At 37.3% G+C, this 18,199-nt stretch overlaps 1 protein-coding gene across 1 annotated transcript in view; it reads right to left on the bottom strand.

The window, feature by feature from the left end:
- Nucleotides 1-18,199, bottom strand: part of CPS1 (carbamoyl-phosphate synthase 1) — a 118,782-nt gene that overhangs the window by 69,507 nt on the left and 31,076 nt on the right. The window contains exons 8-16 of the mRNA XM_037138622.2: nucleotides 16,393-16,521; nucleotides 15,734-15,840; nucleotides 14,744-14,882; nucleotides 12,824-12,901; nucleotides 11,134-11,232; nucleotides 9,499-9,594; nucleotides 5,311-5,500; nucleotides 4,176-4,333; nucleotides 2,543-2,671 (exon numbers count right to left, since the gene is read on the bottom strand). Of these exons, the coding sequence (XP_036994517.2) occupies nucleotides 2,543-2,671; nucleotides 4,176-4,333; nucleotides 5,311-5,500; nucleotides 9,499-9,594; nucleotides 11,134-11,232; nucleotides 12,824-12,901; nucleotides 14,744-14,882; nucleotides 15,734-15,840; nucleotides 16,393-16,521 (1,125 nt within the window). The remainder of the gene's footprint in view (nucleotides 1-2,542; nucleotides 2,672-4,175; nucleotides 4,334-5,310; nucleotides 5,501-9,498; nucleotides 9,595-11,133; nucleotides 11,233-12,823; nucleotides 12,902-14,743; nucleotides 14,883-15,733; nucleotides 15,841-16,392; nucleotides 16,522-18,199) is intronic.

Consider the following 18,199-nt stretch of genomic DNA (forward strand, 5'->3'; position numbering starts at 1 on the left):
CACAATAAAAGTCAGTTGATGTTGATGAGGAGAAGAAAGGAGATGATGATGGTTGTAAATAGTTGGCCAAGATGGCACATGGAACTTGGGAATTAGAAGAATCATGTGCAACTATTATTATAGTTAATCACTGTCTAAGTGCTTAAGTACTCTTGAGTCACACATCACACATGCCTGATTAAACAGATATGAATTAGTATAATCATCACTTCATATTTACTGAGCACCCACCAGGAGGTAGAACTGAACTCAAAATATGAAAGTGGAAGTCTTTGACCTCAGGACATTTGGAGCCTGGAAATGCAAGGCAGGAATGTCCTTTGTCTCTTAATATAGTTGATTTGTGATGGCAGTGAGAAGAAGGGAAAGCACCTGGAGAAAGGAAATTCTTTCAAGTTACTAGTAGGCAGTAAAATGAAATAACTCAGTGTAAGTTTTTCCGTAATGTGTCTCAACACTATTTTTTTAACCTCAGTCAAAACCACGGTCTCCAGGATGTGCAGCTGAAAATGGAAACCATCAGTCCTCACAGCTGCCCGTGAAGACGTTTCCAAAGTGGTCAGGAAACTCCATAGCCAGGGTTAACAATTTAATAATTATTAATTTTTTGTTAGGATCGCTTGCTAAAAGAAGAAATATGGGAAACAAAGGGTATAAATTTGGGAAAGCTTTTTGCGTTCTAATGGAGTAGGCTGAATATCTGGGCACAGGACAACTGACATCATCTCCACCTGTTGTCTTAACTTCTTTTTCCTTTCCAATCTCAGATTTTATATAAAATATTGACTTAGATGAGTTAATGAAGTTTATTATAGTGCTAAATACAACCTCAAGACGATAGGAGTGGTTTAGGATACAATGATATAAGTAATCATTATCAAGAGAAAAGCTAGGTTTTCAACACAGAAAACCATTCAATGACCTATTGATTATTTCAGAGGGATATAAATAATTAAAAATTATTCCATTCCAAAATTGTCTTCATTAGTCAATATTTTTAGATAATTCAGTATTCAGGATATTTCTATACTATAAAAAAGTATACATTTTTATAGAAAATACAGATTGTCACTACTGGCATTTTTAAAGTTGATAATATTAAAAACATTGGAAGCCCTGGCTGGTGTGGCTCAGTGGATTGAGTGCCGGCCTGTGAACAAAAGGGTTGCTGATTAGATTCCTACCCTGGGGCACATGCCTGGGTTGGGGGCCAGGTTGCCAAAGGGGGGCCTATGAGAGGGAAACGAACATTGATATTCCTCTCCCTCTCTCCCTCCCTTCACCTCTGTAAAAATAAAAATAAAATCTTTAAAAAATTATTTTAAAATATTGGGGATATCTAATAAGCTGGAGAAAAAAATCTTGAGCCTCCATAAACATGTTTTTTTCTTTAAATACATGATTCAAAAGTCCAAAATCAAAACAAGAAACATTTATATTTTATATATTTCCCTTCTTTTGGTTCCTTTTGGCAACTTTAGAAAGTCTAAATCCAAGTTGTTGACATGTAAGTTTGTCATCATAGTTAATTGAGTGTATTTAATTCTATTTATTTTTTTCTCAAAATCCTTCATCAACAATTGAAGGGCCTCATTTTGTTTCACTCCGAAAGTAAGTAATGATAAAGCTATCAGCTGTTCTTGGGACCTTGACTCAGCACTCCCCAAAATAACCCTCCTGAAGATGCCCTTGCACGACCACCACAGAGGTTACCCAGGCCTCTGGGGTGCATCACACACTCATTCAACAGGCCCTGGGGCTGCCAGACACTGCTCTGTTCTGTGAAACAGAGTGTGGGCAAAACTCTCCGCTTTCACAAAGCATGTTTTCTGGGTTCATCTCTAATTTATTTTTGGACCATACCTGAATTTTCTCCAGATTTCCCCTTTAATGCTTAAAAAAGAAGTATTCAGTAATATGTTAAAAATTTTGACAGAAATAAATTACACTCAAATCTCACTTTTGCTTGTAATGCGTATATTAGTTGGCAGAGAGCTTGGTTGCTTATGTTATTAAGAGGTGTTTATTCTATACATTTATTAAACACCTGAGTTTGAGGTCAAATTAAATTTCTCGATGTGTTTTGTTTCACTTACTTGATGTCATTCATGTCACATTATTTCAAAAATTAGTGAAAAAAAGAAACATTATAGTCTAGTTTTTTAAGCACTAAAATAAATTTTAGCATTATGAATGTTTTGGAATAGATTTTGAAGCAGAGGATGATGAAATTGGATTGACTTCATTGTCCATTGTTCAGTCTTACTGATTAGATCCCATAGACAGGACAATAAAAATGGGCCTAGGCAGAGTCACCACCAGTTTACCTGGGACTACCTGGCTTAACTGCAGTGTTCCAAAGTAAATAAATGCACTGTATTTCCATTCCAAAGGTGTCATTGTTTGGACAACAGTGTTACAGAACATGAGAGTGATTTTAATAGAGAAAAGGTTGTTCTGTCTGCAGAGCTTTCTCTATTTGAAAGGGTTATTTCAACTCAGTTTCTTAGTTGTTAAGAATTTGGTCTACAAACATGCATACCTTAGCGCTGAGGTCCATTAAGGTCTCCTTATTCGGGCAGATGCCTGAGCCGAGCCCCCCCAAGGCATAGGCAGACCGGATCATCACAGGGTAGCCAATGGTGTCTGCTGCCTTCAGCGCATCCTCCATCTGTCAATAAGAATGAGGACTCAAAGTTTAAAAGCCGACCACACTAGCAGAAAATCCCATAACATGAGAATCTGGCAACTGAGGTAGATCGGTTTATTTGAGGAGAATGATTATGGAAATGTCTATCATTCTCTCATCTCCTTCTGAAAAGTAAGCATTGTTTTACCAATTTTAAGTAAAAATTCTGGGGCTATTTTCATATACAGTGAAAGCTTTTTTTTAATCCATTTGTGGTCATCTTTATTTTTGCACACAAAAAAATAAAGCTATGGCCCAAAACTAAACTAACTATCAATGATTTGAGAATGGAAACCATGCTGAATTATTAATTCAGTTTTAAAGTCTTCATCTCTTAATAAAACAAAGTTTTCTACTGCTGAAACTAACTTGATATTACTGTAATAAGCCATTGGAGTTATTATACCAATTTGTCATTTTTCAAACTCATTCAGAGAGTAGTCCCAGAAGCTTGGAATTTTTTTAATTTTAATTTTTTTACCTGACAAAATACAACACGTGGTGGCTATATTTTTCCGTCATGGAATATTATTACACTACCAATGGGAATGTAATTACACCTTTCCCATATGCCTGCTTCTCATCCTGAGGAAGCAAGGACATAATTAAATCTGGCGATGAAGGAATAAATGGATGGCAGGAGCTTTCCACATGCTCCACAGAGCTATCCTGGGAGTGTTCCTGACTGACAAGCTTTGAACATAGCGTGTACTCGACAGCATTCTTTTGTGAAACATACATAGTCCATTTTCACTTTCCCCAGCTCTGCTTGCCTTATCACTAAGGATTTGCCTATTTCTTCAGGGGGGAAATTGCATCAAAAACCGTCTGCAGCACCCCACTCCACTGACTCTACGCCAAAACCAGGAATAAAGTCAGGGGCAAAAGCAGATGTACAGAAAGCTGATTTTTTTTTTCTCAGGGTCTATCAATAGACACAAAATATGATGGAAACCAGTTAACGGAAATGCAAAATAATCTGTCCTCTTTCAACCTTGAAGTCACAGATTTCGCAGTCGTAAGTCTTACTGATTAGATCCAATGGCCTTTTATCTTGATAATCTCATTTTAAAATGTTTATTCCACTTTAATAAGAAAATTTAAATCCAGCAATTTCCCATTTGCAGGTCGTTTGTACATACAAGATGTGTGACCGGTCGTGGGAAGAAGGTACAAAGTACTTTGGCATTGCAAGTTACTATGGCTCTTAGTTTTAATTCAGGAAATCTGAGATTCAGTGGTATTGATAAAACCACTTCTCTTGGTTTATGCTCCTCTTTTCATAAAATAAAATATTAATACCTATGCCTAACATTTTGACCATTTAAAACTACAATTAACACACAGTGGTTCTGAGGTACTAACACATTTCTGGAAGAACATATATGCAAGTATAATTGTAACTATTATTTTTTGGCATGCCAAACCATTCTCCCTGCAGCAAAGCAAATAATGTTCTTGTTTCTCCAGAACAAAGGCTCCTTACCGATTCCACCGCAAAGCTTGGAGCAATCTTTTCATTAATCTCGTTTAGTTTGTCAGAGAACAGCTGCCTGTCTTCTGTGGCCATAATGGATTCAACAGAGGTCCCCAGTACTTTCACGCCATACTCCTTGAGCACACCTCTCTTGAATAGTTCCACTCCTATAAAGAGCCAAATACAGTTTTAAAAAATCTTAAACTCCTATGTCTTCTATAACACCATTTTTTTAATCTTAAAATTAACTCCAAAAAGCCACCACTGTTCAAAATAGAATCGCACTTAGGGTAAAAAAAGTTGAATAAAAATTTTTGAAGACATTCTAACAAAATATTTTGCTGATGTGGCTGTTGCTGATGTGACATCTTCTTCAAATGATTTTCATTATTGTCATTAACAAAAATCATAAGATTACAGGCAGCCTCAAGATTTTAGTGTATTTATTTTACTTCTGAGGTCCATTCTTATAATGAGGTTTTTATTTAAATAATCCCAGTGATATAGATACATATCTGTATTAAAAATCATCAATTTTTTTTTTGTGTTTTTACTAATTTGCTATCTGACTTTGGCTGTTTTATATTTGTGATACAAATTACATTACCAACTTCTTGCCCCAGCTGGCTAATTATTTCTCATTCACAACCTAGGGCCAAAGGTTTGCAGCATTTTAAAGAGGACAGAGCACTGGACTCAGGACGTGCACGAAGGGATGGTAAAGAGACTGATCTGTGTTATCATGAAAACACACATGAAAGTCAAATGCTGAAGGGCTGGGACATAAGAGCACAAGACACTTCATCAATGTTAATTATTGTCTTTCATTCATACTAGTTGCCAGGCCTTGACTGCTAACAGAGAAAAGTGATATCCTGGATAGAGGATGGAGACTCAAGAAACCTACTGAGCTGCTCAGAGCATTAACGTAAAAATTTCTTTTTGTCTCTCAGATGTTCTGGGAAATAAACCAGTACTATTCATCATATGACATTTTCAAGGGGCTGCCAACTGCTTCCCACACATTAGAGGAAAGCTTTTATAAACACACACAGCACAACCGATAGGTGGAGTCAATTAAAAAAATATCGGAGACCATAAGTACACGACCCCAAACTCTGCCATTAAACTTAAAAGAACTCACCACAGTTCAGAGCTGTCTGGCCACCCATGCCCAGAATTAACCCATCTGGCCGCTCTGCCTTGATGACCTCGGTGACAAACTGAGGGGTGATCGGGAGAAAGTAGACACTGTCTGCTTGTTTTAAGCCCACCTCATTAGTCTGTACTGATGCAATGTTTGGGTTCATCAGGACGGTTTTGACATTTTCTTCCTGAAACAAAAGGATCCAAAATATGAATACATGTTCTAAAGAAGAGAATGGCCATATTTTAATAAAGGGCATTATTAGCTAATAAATGGATTAGGGGATGAATGAATGAATGAATGAATGAGGAAATGAGTGAATGAATGTTAGAGGAAAACAAACATTTAGTGAAATGAAGGAAGAAACTGAGTGAAAATAAAACTATCCAAGAAGAACTGCCTTCCTCACAAGGCTCATCCTGAATTCCCTGCCACTAAAGATACCAAGCAAAGCTGGAAATGATTTATTTTTTATATAGATGATTTTTTCTTTTTTTCCCAAAGATTTTATTTATTTATCTTTAGAGGGAAAGGGAAGGAGAGAGGGAGAGAAACATCAATGTGTGGTTGCCTCTCGTGTGTCCCCTGCTGGGAACTGGCCTGCAACCCAGGCATGTGTCCTGACTGGGAATCGAACATCAATCCTTTGCTTTGCAGGCCTGTGCTCGACCCACTGAGCTACACCAGCCAGGGCTGGAAATCATTTCTATAGAATTCGACTAGATGTCCACAAATACAGCAGGTCCTCAAATAACATCTTTGTGTTCAAGTCATTTTTGTTATAACACTAATGAGGAAAAATCAACTCCTGGCCTGGGCCACTGTTTGTGTGGAGATCACACCTTTCTGCCACATGTGTGTGGATTGTCTGACAAGTATTCTGAATCCCTCCCACATCTGGAAGATGTGCAGTGAGATGAACTGGCATGTCGAAATTATCCCAGTGTAACAGTGCGTTGGGGGGGGGCGCTGTTCCCTACAACAGAAAGGCGTCCTGTCCAGGGTGGATCCCACCTGTACGCTGAGCTTCTGAGAGAGGCTCCAGCCACCCTGAGCCACACTGAGCTTCTGAGAGAGGCTCTTATTCACCCTGAAGGGGAATAAGAGGACTAGAAAATAATTACCCTGTTTTTATTCATTTTTCCAAAATGTCCCGATAGCTCACATTCATTCCAGTGTTTAATATTAGAAGTACTTAGAAAATTTATAAGTTTGGCGTTGATTTTAGTGACCAGGAAAATGCCATAGGAACTTAACCCTTATTTATTGATTAGCCTAAGGTAAAATTGGTCTCATTATACATTGTGTTGGTTAAAGCCACAGTTTCCAAAAAGCTATCATCAACATTAAGTGAGTACTACGAAACTTTACAGCTCAATGAACCTTAAAAGAACACAATATTCCAAAAAATGTTATTCAGTGAACAATAACATAGAACTAGAGGCAACATGGAAGCTGCATCCCTTTGTAACGTTTGTTGGAGAACAACATTGAGTGCACATTTAAAATTCAGGGTAATGTGTTCCCTTCTTGCTGGAAGCACAGAGAGCCTTCGGCTGGTTTCCAATTTCTTTGGATTTTCATGCCTGCTGCAGTGTTTCAACAAAGAACATCATGCAACTGTTTATACATATTATACGAAAGGAAAATGACCATACGGCAAAATAAAATGAAAATTTATGTGTGTGTATGGGGTGTTCATAGCCTATCTCATTCCTGACATCTGGAGAGAACACCAAAATAATTCTTCATGTAGGCTACTGAGAATAATAGCTTTATAAACCAGAATAAGGGTGAAACTTACCAAAAATAACAATTCTAAAATGTGGCCAGATGGTTCTTAGTATTTTACCTATTAGTATGTCAATTTTGAACCCTTCTAAAAAAGGCAGCAAAATATTCAGCTGAAAATATAGAAATCATCTTTGAAAGCCTTACATATTCTTGGGGAAAGATATGAATGAAAAATTAAATATATCTCATACTATTTTAAATTCAGAGTGGCTTAAAACTTGTAATGTACTTTTTTTATCAACTTATTGGATTTTTATACCAAGATTACAAGAGAAATGTCCACCTTGCTTATTAAAAAATTGAGACTGAATAGTTAAATAACTTGCCAAAAATCATAGCTGGTAATAGCTGAAATTAAAACCTCAATTCAAGTGCTTTGATTCAAGTCCAATGTCCACCTTACAAGATTTTAAGGAATTGTTTTAAAATGAGTATTAGGCATACTAGGAAAATATTAAGTAGATACAGGTAAGCAATTGCATTTAAAATATGGATAGGAATTTAACAATTGGGTCTAAGTTGAAAACAAGTCATAAACAGAGGTTGTTGAAGGCCCTGTTACTATAGAAAAGCACCAACACACCTAAATATATTTGCATTTTCTTGAAGTGACTGGGAAAATTATATAAAAAAGGCCCCATATATACACGTGATGGGTGTCCATTCATTTTAAAACTTAGAAATAATTTCAAACAATTTTAATAAATTTTACATTACTTTTTCTAATACAGTTCTGGCTATATTACATACACAATCTAATTCTTTTAAAATATTTGTTTCATAACTTCATCTCTATTAACCTCCTAATTAATGACAATACTATATGTAATAATTCTCATTCTTCAGTTAAAATATGTAACTTTGCCTAGTGAATATTAAGCACATAAAAATACAAGCTGTGAAAATATTAATTTTGTCTTGGCTGGTGTGGCTCAGGTGGGTGGAGCGTTGCCCCATAAACAAAAAGTCAAGGGCTCAACTCCCAGTCAAGGCATATGCCTAGGTTGCAGGCCCAGTTGCCAGTCAGGGTGTATATGACAGGCAACCAATACACATTTCTCTTTCACATTGATGTTTCTCTCTCCTGCTCTCCCTCCCTTCCCCTCTCTCTAAAATCAATAAGCATCTTCTCAGGTGAGGTGATAGCATTATGTATCGACTCTTCACAAAACTACCAAATAGACTTTAAAAATGTATGCTAGTAAAATGTGTTCTGAACCCAGAACACATTAGATTATGTTCTAATCAATCTAAATCATTGGACATCCACTATCTAAGGATAAATGCAATCATAATGCAATAAAGTACGCTTTGAAAATGTACATAAAACATGTGTGCATATGTATGAACAGCCATGCATGTATAAAGAAGAATATTAAAAATAAAAACAAATAAGAAGGTAAGGTAACAGAGTGCTAGGCTCCACATCTTTTCAACAGGTATCTGTCAAGTGAAAATCTCTGTATATAGAATACTAAGTAAAACAATGGTAAAACATAAATAAAAACAATTGGCCAACTGTTTCTCATGTTTGCTGTTCCAGGCTCCTGTGGCCTTCCCTGTATTGTTTTCTCCTGGGAAATGGCTGCAGACTGCAAAGGCAAGGTCACAGAGAGCTCCCGGTGTCTCCAGAGGACCTGATTAGCACCAAAATGGGGACCATCCAGGGAATAAGGACACCAAAGAAAAGCCAAGTCAGCTCTTTAATAGAAACATTTTACGCATACAGTGGAATTTTTCTAAAGGTTTATTTTACTATGGCCAGCATTGGGGAGATCTCAAGAGACTCTGAAGCAATAGGGAAAGATGTTCTACCCAACTTGGGCATCAAATCCTCTTATCCACTTAAAAATCCAACCACACCATCCTGGTAGGTTATCCACTCCAGGTCACAGTTAGTGGAGTGGGGTCCCCTTGTGACAAGTAATAATTTCTAGAGCTTGAACAAAGGCATTGTTGCCTTTGCTTCCCCAACCAGTTCTTCCCATTTCAACAACAGAGAGGCCTGCAGCATCTTATCGAACACTGAAGTAATTCAGAGCACCAAGGATGCCCAAATTCCCTCTGTCACACAAAAGTCAAGTATATTTTAAAAGTTAACTCCCTCAAAAGGAATGAGAAACATCTATCAGTGTGTCTTTATATTTTCATTAAATAGGTGATAATGTAGATAATTTTGAAGACCAATCCAAACCTAATTTGCACATTTGAGAAAGATAAAAATCCTGCCTGTGATCAAATTTCCTTTCATAATAGATGTGTAAAAAATAGTTAAGAAAATTAATTATAATGACTTTGAAAAGAGGTAGTGTCTTACATTTAAATTATACAATGCTAATTAGACTCATTAAAGAGACTATAATAATTCTAGCAAAGATTATATTCTCTCACCTTCATGGCTTTTACAGCTTGCGATCCGGAGTAATCAAATTCACCTGCCTGACCAATGGACAGGCCTCCCGATCCTAGGATAAGGACTTTGGAAACCTGTAAGTAATGTTTTAAAAAATGCATTGCTTTTATATTAAGATAAAGAAGTAAGGCTTTAAGTGGAAATGACTATATTATTTATGTTATGAGATGGTGATCTTAAAGTACAATGTTATATAATATATGAGTAAAAAGACTCACAATGTAAGCAGTTCTAATTTCAAAGCAATTTTCAAATATCATGAAGATTTTTTCACTGAAGACAAAAAGCTTTGGAAGAAGCCTAAATTTTATTTAAGCATATATGATTATCTAAAAATAACCACATAAATATATATGTAAATATATATCTATATATACATATATTTTTATGTAATATTCTTCCAAAATTTAATTGACCAAGTGTATTACATTCAATATTTCATGGATTAAAATACAGGAGGTGAGGGGACATGGGGACACCTTCACATTTACATTTTGTTACCTATACTTTACAGTTCAGTGCCAGAAATATTTACAGAAAATATAATAAATAAAAAAGAGCATGTCTTGGCAACATATTCATATAAATTGTATATATGATTTCAAGCAAATGATAATACTGCTTATCTTTTAGCCACATACAACACTGCCAAGCCTTCAAAGGAGAAAAATGTTCTTGGTCACTATAAGAGACAAGGGCTTGGGAAACTTAGTTTTCTTCAACAAATTCTTATTGGGCATCTGCCAGATGCAAGTCACTGTGGAACATCAAACTATACCCTTCCTTCACCATTTAAAAAAAGAAAAGCATCTGAAGACTATAAGTCGATACTCTGAAAAAATACACTGTAGAGTACATGGTTTCTTTTGCTACCAAGAACCCACAGTTTGATTCCACATTGAGGAGCTGGATTACCTCCAATTTTCTCATCTCAGGAAAGGAGGTTGTGGAAATCCTTAAACTATCTAACTCAATTTATTTCACGTAAACATGACTCAATGCTTTTTGTTCATAGACTATATACATACATATCCCTCTAAATTTTGTATAACAATGCTTTAGGTATATGTGTGTGTGTGTGTGATTTACCTATAAAAAAATGGGTAGAGATCCTAATATACACACTCAACAAATAAGGATTCAAGTCTTAAGATATATTCATCTTTATCCATTTTCTCTTTAGAGATAAATACTATTATTCGATTCATGATTTTGAATAATAATCCTAGTTAAAACAAAAATTCTGTCATCTATAACAATTCTGTAATCTGAACAGTGTATCTCAGGCGTATGTAAAGCTATGGTTTACTGAGTAATGGAAAATCTATGAAATTCTACATTAAACTCAACTCTATTCTTTACTACATTATTTTATTACAAACATACTGTAAGAATTAAACTTTAAAAGATACAACTTTAAATCTAAACAGGAAAATTCCAATGAACATTATCAAGAACCAACCAAAAATTAGATGCTAAAATGATAGATTATAATAATACTCACCATATTTCATAAACATTAAAAAGGCTCACAGGCTCACTTAAAAATATATCATCACATGATAGAGAAAATCCAAAATACCTAAACCATAAAGAAGCGCACACACACCGACCTCAATTCGAGACGCAACCAGAGCCGGCTTTGGGAGAACCGATGCAATGGTGGTGCCTTTCCCCTTCTTGATCAGTGAGAAAAAGGAATCAAACAGATACTAGGAAAAAATACAACCAACTAGTTAGAAGCCTTAAAACTCAGAAGATCACTGGATAAAATAGAGTATGCCCAGTTACATTTGACATTTAGATAAACAAATAATATTTTAGGATAATATTTCTGTGCAATATTTGGTTTTCTGAAGTTTGTTTTTATTGGGTTTTTTCCAATTCTAGCAAAACTAACTAAATGTTTACTACTGTAAGAATTAGAACAAATAAACATAAGTGCTTATGTGAAATCCTATCAAAAGAAAGTTTTCAGCAGACAATAAATATTTCAGATAGTGACTTCTTGAGAATGACAAGTTTTTGCCTTTTTACCTAAGAACAATTTTCTTCTGAATGAATGAAATTCTGGTGGTACTAAAACAAAAACTGAAGCTTCTTACTTATGCATCTTACAGTTAGAAATAACTAGATTTTTTAAAGTCCTATCAGCTCTAAATATGTTTGAAAAGACATTCTTAAACTTTATCAATGAACTTACTTCTATTTTTGCAACAGAAACAATAAATTTCAACAAAAATGTTAATTTTGCAACTATCTGACAAGACAAAATGAAAGGGTTAAATTATACTGGATATTACCTGTCTTAATTTCAGTATTCCTAATCTGAAGTGCAAATATAGGCTAAGGATTAATATTTTAAATTTTAATAAAAGTATTTATCATTCATTAGGCAATGTACGTAACTAACTTTTATTTATAAACTTCATTGTGGGTAAGAATGAGCTATTGTTTTGACTATTAAGAACCATTACTTTTTTAAATAATAAAACAAGAAAAAACACAAATATCTGAAAAAGCAATTCAGATATGAGGCAGTAGTGTTTACAGACAAAAAATGTGTATTCTCCATTTTCCCTAGGTGTCCTTTCTGAGAATATCTACTGACAAGGAAGAACTGTCAGTTAGTAGTAGGGGCCTTAGGGGGTGAGAGATGATGGAGTCAGAGACTTCCCAGACTTTTCTGAGATCACTGCAAGCTCTTGTCCTGCAAAGATGTCTTTGAACATTGAAACAAAAGTTCACACCATAACAGTAGAAACATTTAAGTTACAAACAAAACTCCTCTTAAAAGTCTTTAGGTTCTCATCTGGCTCCCAAGTACCTGCCTGAGTGCCCTGTCCCCTCCCCCACACTCCTGCCCTTCTTCCTCTGCTGCTGTTTACTCTCCCTACGTGGCTACACAAACCGGTTGCCATAGAGATTTTGGGAAGTCACAGATGGGGGATTAAAATTTCATTTCAGTTATGAGAATGAGAGAGCAAGGGGAATTCATTTGCACAGGACAATAATTGTAAATTTCAAAACTAAATATATTAAAATGATAATGACTTAAATAAAAATAGCTTTACATCAGGTTTCTAAAGGGCTCCCCCACCTAGAATTTAAAAAGATTGACATTTCCTCCATGATATTCATGGGGAAGTTTTAATACAAGGAGTGTATTATCACAGCACCCTTCTTGAGAATGTTCTATACCAGGATCATCTAGGGTGATTATTTTGTTTCTTTGACTTTTCACATAAACACGCTTCCAATTTAAGAAGAAAGTATATAACAGGCCTCATCTTTCGCACATACCTCAGTGTCCGTCGGCCCTGGGCTGACCTCTGGGTGGAACTGCACCCCGAAAAAGGGTTTGCTCTCGTGCATAATCCCCTAAAGGTACAAGAAATTAGAGAAACGCCTTAGGTGACAATGAATGTCAACCAGGGCTGTGTAGTATTTCAAATTTAAAACCCAAGTTAAATGCTTAAGAACTTTTGAAAAATTAACAGTACTAATAAAAACAAGCCAACAAAGACTCCACCCAAAGTGGTTCCCTTGATATAAACAACCGGTTTTGTAACAGGGTGTAGCCAGGAGGGGGGGGCCCAAAAAGGGATTTGGAATGGGATCCAGAACTCAAGGTGTCCAGGAAATATTAAGATGTCCTCACCCCTTCCCCCCCAACAGGTGTGAGTTGGGGAAGGGACCAATGGAGCAGGGCCATTGAGGGCTGTTTTGTACAGCCAAAGCCTTGCAGCTAATCCATAGCATGATCATTTACAATATCTATAGCCTTTGGTGGGTTACTTAGATGTGTTACATAGCTGTGGCCATTCTCTGAGCCACGGGGATGGAAAGGGACTTCCTCCCCAAGACGTAACTGGGAGGCAGGTCTCCCAGGTTATAGCACCTGTGTGAGAGTTTGGAGAGGACTGGCTCCACACCATGGGGCCACACCTTCCCAGACTCACAATGGCAGCCCAGTAAAGCTGGAAGGATACAAGCATGCTGGCAAGTATAGCCAATTGTAGGAGGAGTTGGAAATGGGGCTGCAAAGGAGGACCGGTGTGGGGATTTAAAACTCAGACACGGCAACCATTTAAGGAGAGGGAACCATGTGGCTGTGCCAGTGCAGAGAGAGAGCCACGTGCTTTTGGGCAGAGTGGGGGCCTCCGGCAGCTGGGGGTAGAAAGAATCACCATGCAGCTTTAGCAGAGAATCACCACTCGGCATTGCCAGAGTGGCGACTGTACCCTCTTTGTAGCTTTGCAGGGAGATACACTCAGTTTTGACCAGATTGCAGACCCCTGCAGCTCTGGCAAAAGAGGACCACATGGCTTTGAGGTGTGCCCTTTGGCTGAGTGGTCAGGGAAACAGGAGAGACTTTGCCTGGAAAAAGGGCAAAAGAACTCTTTGCCAGTAGACCATGACAAGGTGCCACATGGCTTTGGAGTAATTAGAGATCCTGCCTGGAGGGTGACCCAGGATGGTGGCAGCAGCCTAAATCTCAGACCTGTGCTTCTTTTCCTGAATTAGGGCTGAGGAAGAAGGAAGTGCTGTGAGCCTGTGGGCGTCTGAGGGTATCCAAAAGGACTTTGATATTTTAATGGAGACATTGGGTCACTCCTTTAAGTCTGGTATAGCTTTGAATAAACCTTGCCTTTCCTTTTCACAGAACTCTGGCATTGAGAGATGTCTTTCCTCTGGCGGCGGACAGACAAGCCCAGTAGGTGGTCCGGATGGTATTAGTATACCATCCTAGGGCCTCCTCTGTTCTGTAACAGTTTGGTCTGCAGGCTTTGGGGCCTCCCACAGGCTGTTTGGTGTATGCTGTTCAGAATACACCCAAATCCTCTTCTTATCTTCATCTCCTAAACTGCTTCTCCAAGGGTCCTCTCAAAAGCTACGCCAGCGCTTAGTCCCAGAGACTCAGAGTAGTTTCAAACAGACCTCAACTAATCCCCCATTAACAATAAATGTGCAAGACAATCATTGATTAGCCACTCAAAGAATGGATCTTAGTGAGTCAACTGATGGGGAAATAAGACAGAGAGAAATGACTTTTTGAAAAGCAGAGAGCTATGGGGAAATAACCTATAAATAGAATTCTTCCACAACACATACACCTCCCCCAACAGCCCACATAAACAACAGGAAGGTGTCTTTAATAACAGAGTATTAAAACCCCTGCATTTCCATCACCAACTAAACAGGTTTCTCGAGAGCACTTACCTCATTGGTTTGATCGTTGACATTCACAAACAGTGGCTTCCAGCCAGCAGGAAGGGTGTTTTCCAGGGCATAGCCGTGATTCTGAGAAGTAATGAAAGCCTGTCTGTTTGTCACATTCAAAACGGGCTGATTCTGCCCTCTGGATTAAAAAAAAAAGAAGGAAAATAAAAAGTGAAGCGAATACTGTAAGTGCATTTGTTGTAAAATAGCAAGCAAAAAAAAAAGACTTAAAATTTGAAAATTTCAATTGCTTAGTGAAAATTACTCAGGGAAAAGTCACAGATTGTTAATCCTAATAATTTTAGCAACAGAAATCAATTCAGGAAGCTTCATTGTGTGTTAAATATCAGGTCTATTAAACTTCTATAATCAGTTTTAGAAAACAGGAATTGCACTCGTAACAAAGTGTTGCCTACTAGCTTTGCAGAGACAGACAAACATAAGTGACCTATTTTAAGGGAGCTACGGTAATTTTAAAGCCAGGTGAGGGCTCCTGGGGAATAATAAAGATAACTACTCAGCCCTGAGTCAATCTGAATTATACTTTCTGTGGATTGGACTGTGCAGAAAAGCTTCACGTCCTACAAATCACCATCATTTGCGGTAAGGAAGGAAAACCTAGAGATCTGAAGATGTTTTGGTTCTTAAGCCACTCAGCTTCACAATGTTATCAATGCTATGAAATCAAGTTTAAAATCAGAATAATTTCCCTTAGAATGTCATTTGATTGACTGACTATTATATCCTCAATTTATGCCAAGGGAAGGAAAATAACTGCAAACTACAGCCAAGTTATGGTAAGAGAAGGCTGCCTTTCAAAAGTGCAGTGAGAGTGGTATCAGGTAGTCGGACAACTGTGAACCATGTTATTGTAGGCTTATCAATTTATTTTGAAGAAACCGGCATGTCAGTTCTCTAAGTCTTTTGGATTTAGTGACTAAGAGTGTTTCGGAGCTAGTTTGACCTGCAAACAAAGCCCAACTGCCTTACCTGTTGGCCATGGGCATCTTATAGGATTTGGCACCAGCAGCCAATCCCAATATTAAATTTCCTGTGCTGATTCCAAACAATGGCTCCTTGCGGTCTCCCTCCAAAACCTAAATCATGAAGAATTTTTATTAAACCAGAAGTACCGTTCCAAAAATTGCCTCTGCAGGAATAAACATGAAGCATCCTCCCCCCCCTCCTTGATTAACAAGGCAATAGTCATTGAATAAAAAGTTCGACTACAAATAAGAACATGATTGAAACATTTATAGCATTAGAATTCAATAAAATGTATGTAACATTCAGACTAAATTAAATCTAATTTAATATTTCTTTAGAAACTTGAGGGTGTTATAGGTTCCAAGGTCATGGTGAAGAACACAAGTTGCCATCTCACAACTCTATGGAAAGACACATTTGGAGATCAGACTCCAGCTCGCTGAACTTGAGGATACAATACCAGTAACTTTGGTTTTTTGTTGCTGTTTTTGTTTTATACTTCTTCCCCCTAACACGTATCTGTACCGACATTATCTCAGAGGTTGTGAATAGGAGTAATAACAAATTCCTGAATAAATAACATATATTACAGCCTCCTCAGCAGTATAGAGCAGAATCCCTCATGTTGCACACGAACGCACACTGCCCCATGCTCACTGCACCTTTTTCACATTCTGAATTAGCGGTTGTGCGAGAGCTGGGTTCCCAGGTCCTCCGGCAATTAAAAGCCCATCATACTCCATCTTGGTGAAATCATGATTCCAGGGAACTAAATGTACTTCAGCTCCTCGCTAAAAGAGAAACACAAGAATGATTACAATTTAATAACATTTTTCTTTGCCAAAGTGTAATTTTGCTAGACCTTCTCTTGACTAACCACTCCCTAAAGGGAAAGAGAAAATGGCATGCGATTCAAATAAATAAAGCTTAGCAAAAAATTCTTTGGTGGCTTACTGTGTTGTGTATGAGGGAAATGGAGCCAATGATCAATAAAAAGTGGAGGGAAAAATATTAAAGACCTAATCCTAAAAAGGCAGATAATACCCTTTCAGAAAATTAGGGAGCCAAAAGGCTTCATGCCTGGGCATGAGAGAGTGCTGGTTCTTTGCCCTAGAACTACAGGACAGTTGCAAAAAAAAAAAAAAAAAGATAAATTAATTTACTGTAAGATTTGAGTCAGCCCACCTTTTACCTTTTTCAATTTTGCCTTTTTTGCCTGATCAAATATTACTCATCCTTCTTTCCTAAGGCTTTCTATTATCTATAATATTTATATTCTAATTGAAAAATTAGAATTTTATATATAAATATAGAGATGAAGATGCCTTTGATGGTTTCCTAGAAGCATTTCCTGAGACAAAGATTTGAGAAAAAGAAGTTTGTTTTGAAGCGTTTCCAGGAAATACCAATAGAAAGTGCCACTGTGAGTGACCTCAAAAAAGTATGCATTACCAAGCAGTTACCACTGTGGACAACGGGAGCTTCAGCCCACGGAGGAACTTGGGGGGCCAGTGTAGAACATCTATCCTAAAGACAGCCCAGCCAGGGAGCAAAGGAGTTGGGATATTTACACAATGACCCTCTCTAGTCATTGGTTGGGGCAGCAGCAGCAGTCATTAAGTCTATAGCATTTCCTGCACAACTAGAGGCTGCAACCAACATCCAAAGACAGTCCTCAAGCAAGAAGGTACAGACACTTGCCATTGGAAATCAGGCAAAATGGCTTAAAGTGGTAAACCAAGAGGGAGAGGTGGATAAGCCATCTATAGCACCTGCTACTGAAGAGTCCAGGCACATTTATGTTACTACACTTGGACAGAATTTGAAATCATGATTTGGATATTTGTGATATTCTCTAACAAAGAATTAAAGGATTCCCCTATAGTCAAGCTAAGTTGATGCTCTGCAGATATTTGTGTGTGTGTGTGTTGTGTGCCTGTGAGACAGAGACAGGGACTTACACAGAGAAATAGAAACATAGATGGGAGAGGAAGGTGGAGAAAGAGAAATCCCAACGAAAATTATTTCAGAAAACACTGTAATACTGGTTGAATTCTCCTTAAGGACATTTAAGATTTAATATGAGTGGTTATCTAACTGTCAATATAAAGCAATGTAAAAGCCTGCATTGTATCAAGCATGACTTCTGCAAACATGTAGTGCATAATACATGTGGTGCAGTGGAGAAGTTCTCCATTGACTCTGAAGTTTTGGTTGTCTCTAAATCCCCAGAATGTGAACGTGCATGTCACAGAATGTCAGTCAGTAAGTGATAGCAATAGCCATCATTTTCTTCTCTGTTTTTGGAGCCTTTGAGGTTTTCTTTTTTAACATAGTCCATGAAGTCTCTCCACCAAGTCTAATTTTAACAGGGATAAATGTTTCATTTTGTAGATCAAAGGCAACAGAAAAGAGTAGATTCCCGGACATTCTGAGAGAATGCACAAGCTTTCACTGGAACAGAGAGAG

Source organism: Artibeus jamaicensis, unplaced genomic scaffold, assembly GCF_021234435.1.
Source record: "Artibeus jamaicensis isolate MK-2021 breed Jamaican fruit bat unplaced genomic scaffold, CSHL_Jam_final contig_1015, whole genome shotgun sequence".
In the NCBI taxonomy this organism is placed as follows: Eukaryota; Metazoa; Chordata; class Mammalia; order Chiroptera; family Phyllostomidae; genus Artibeus; species Artibeus jamaicensis.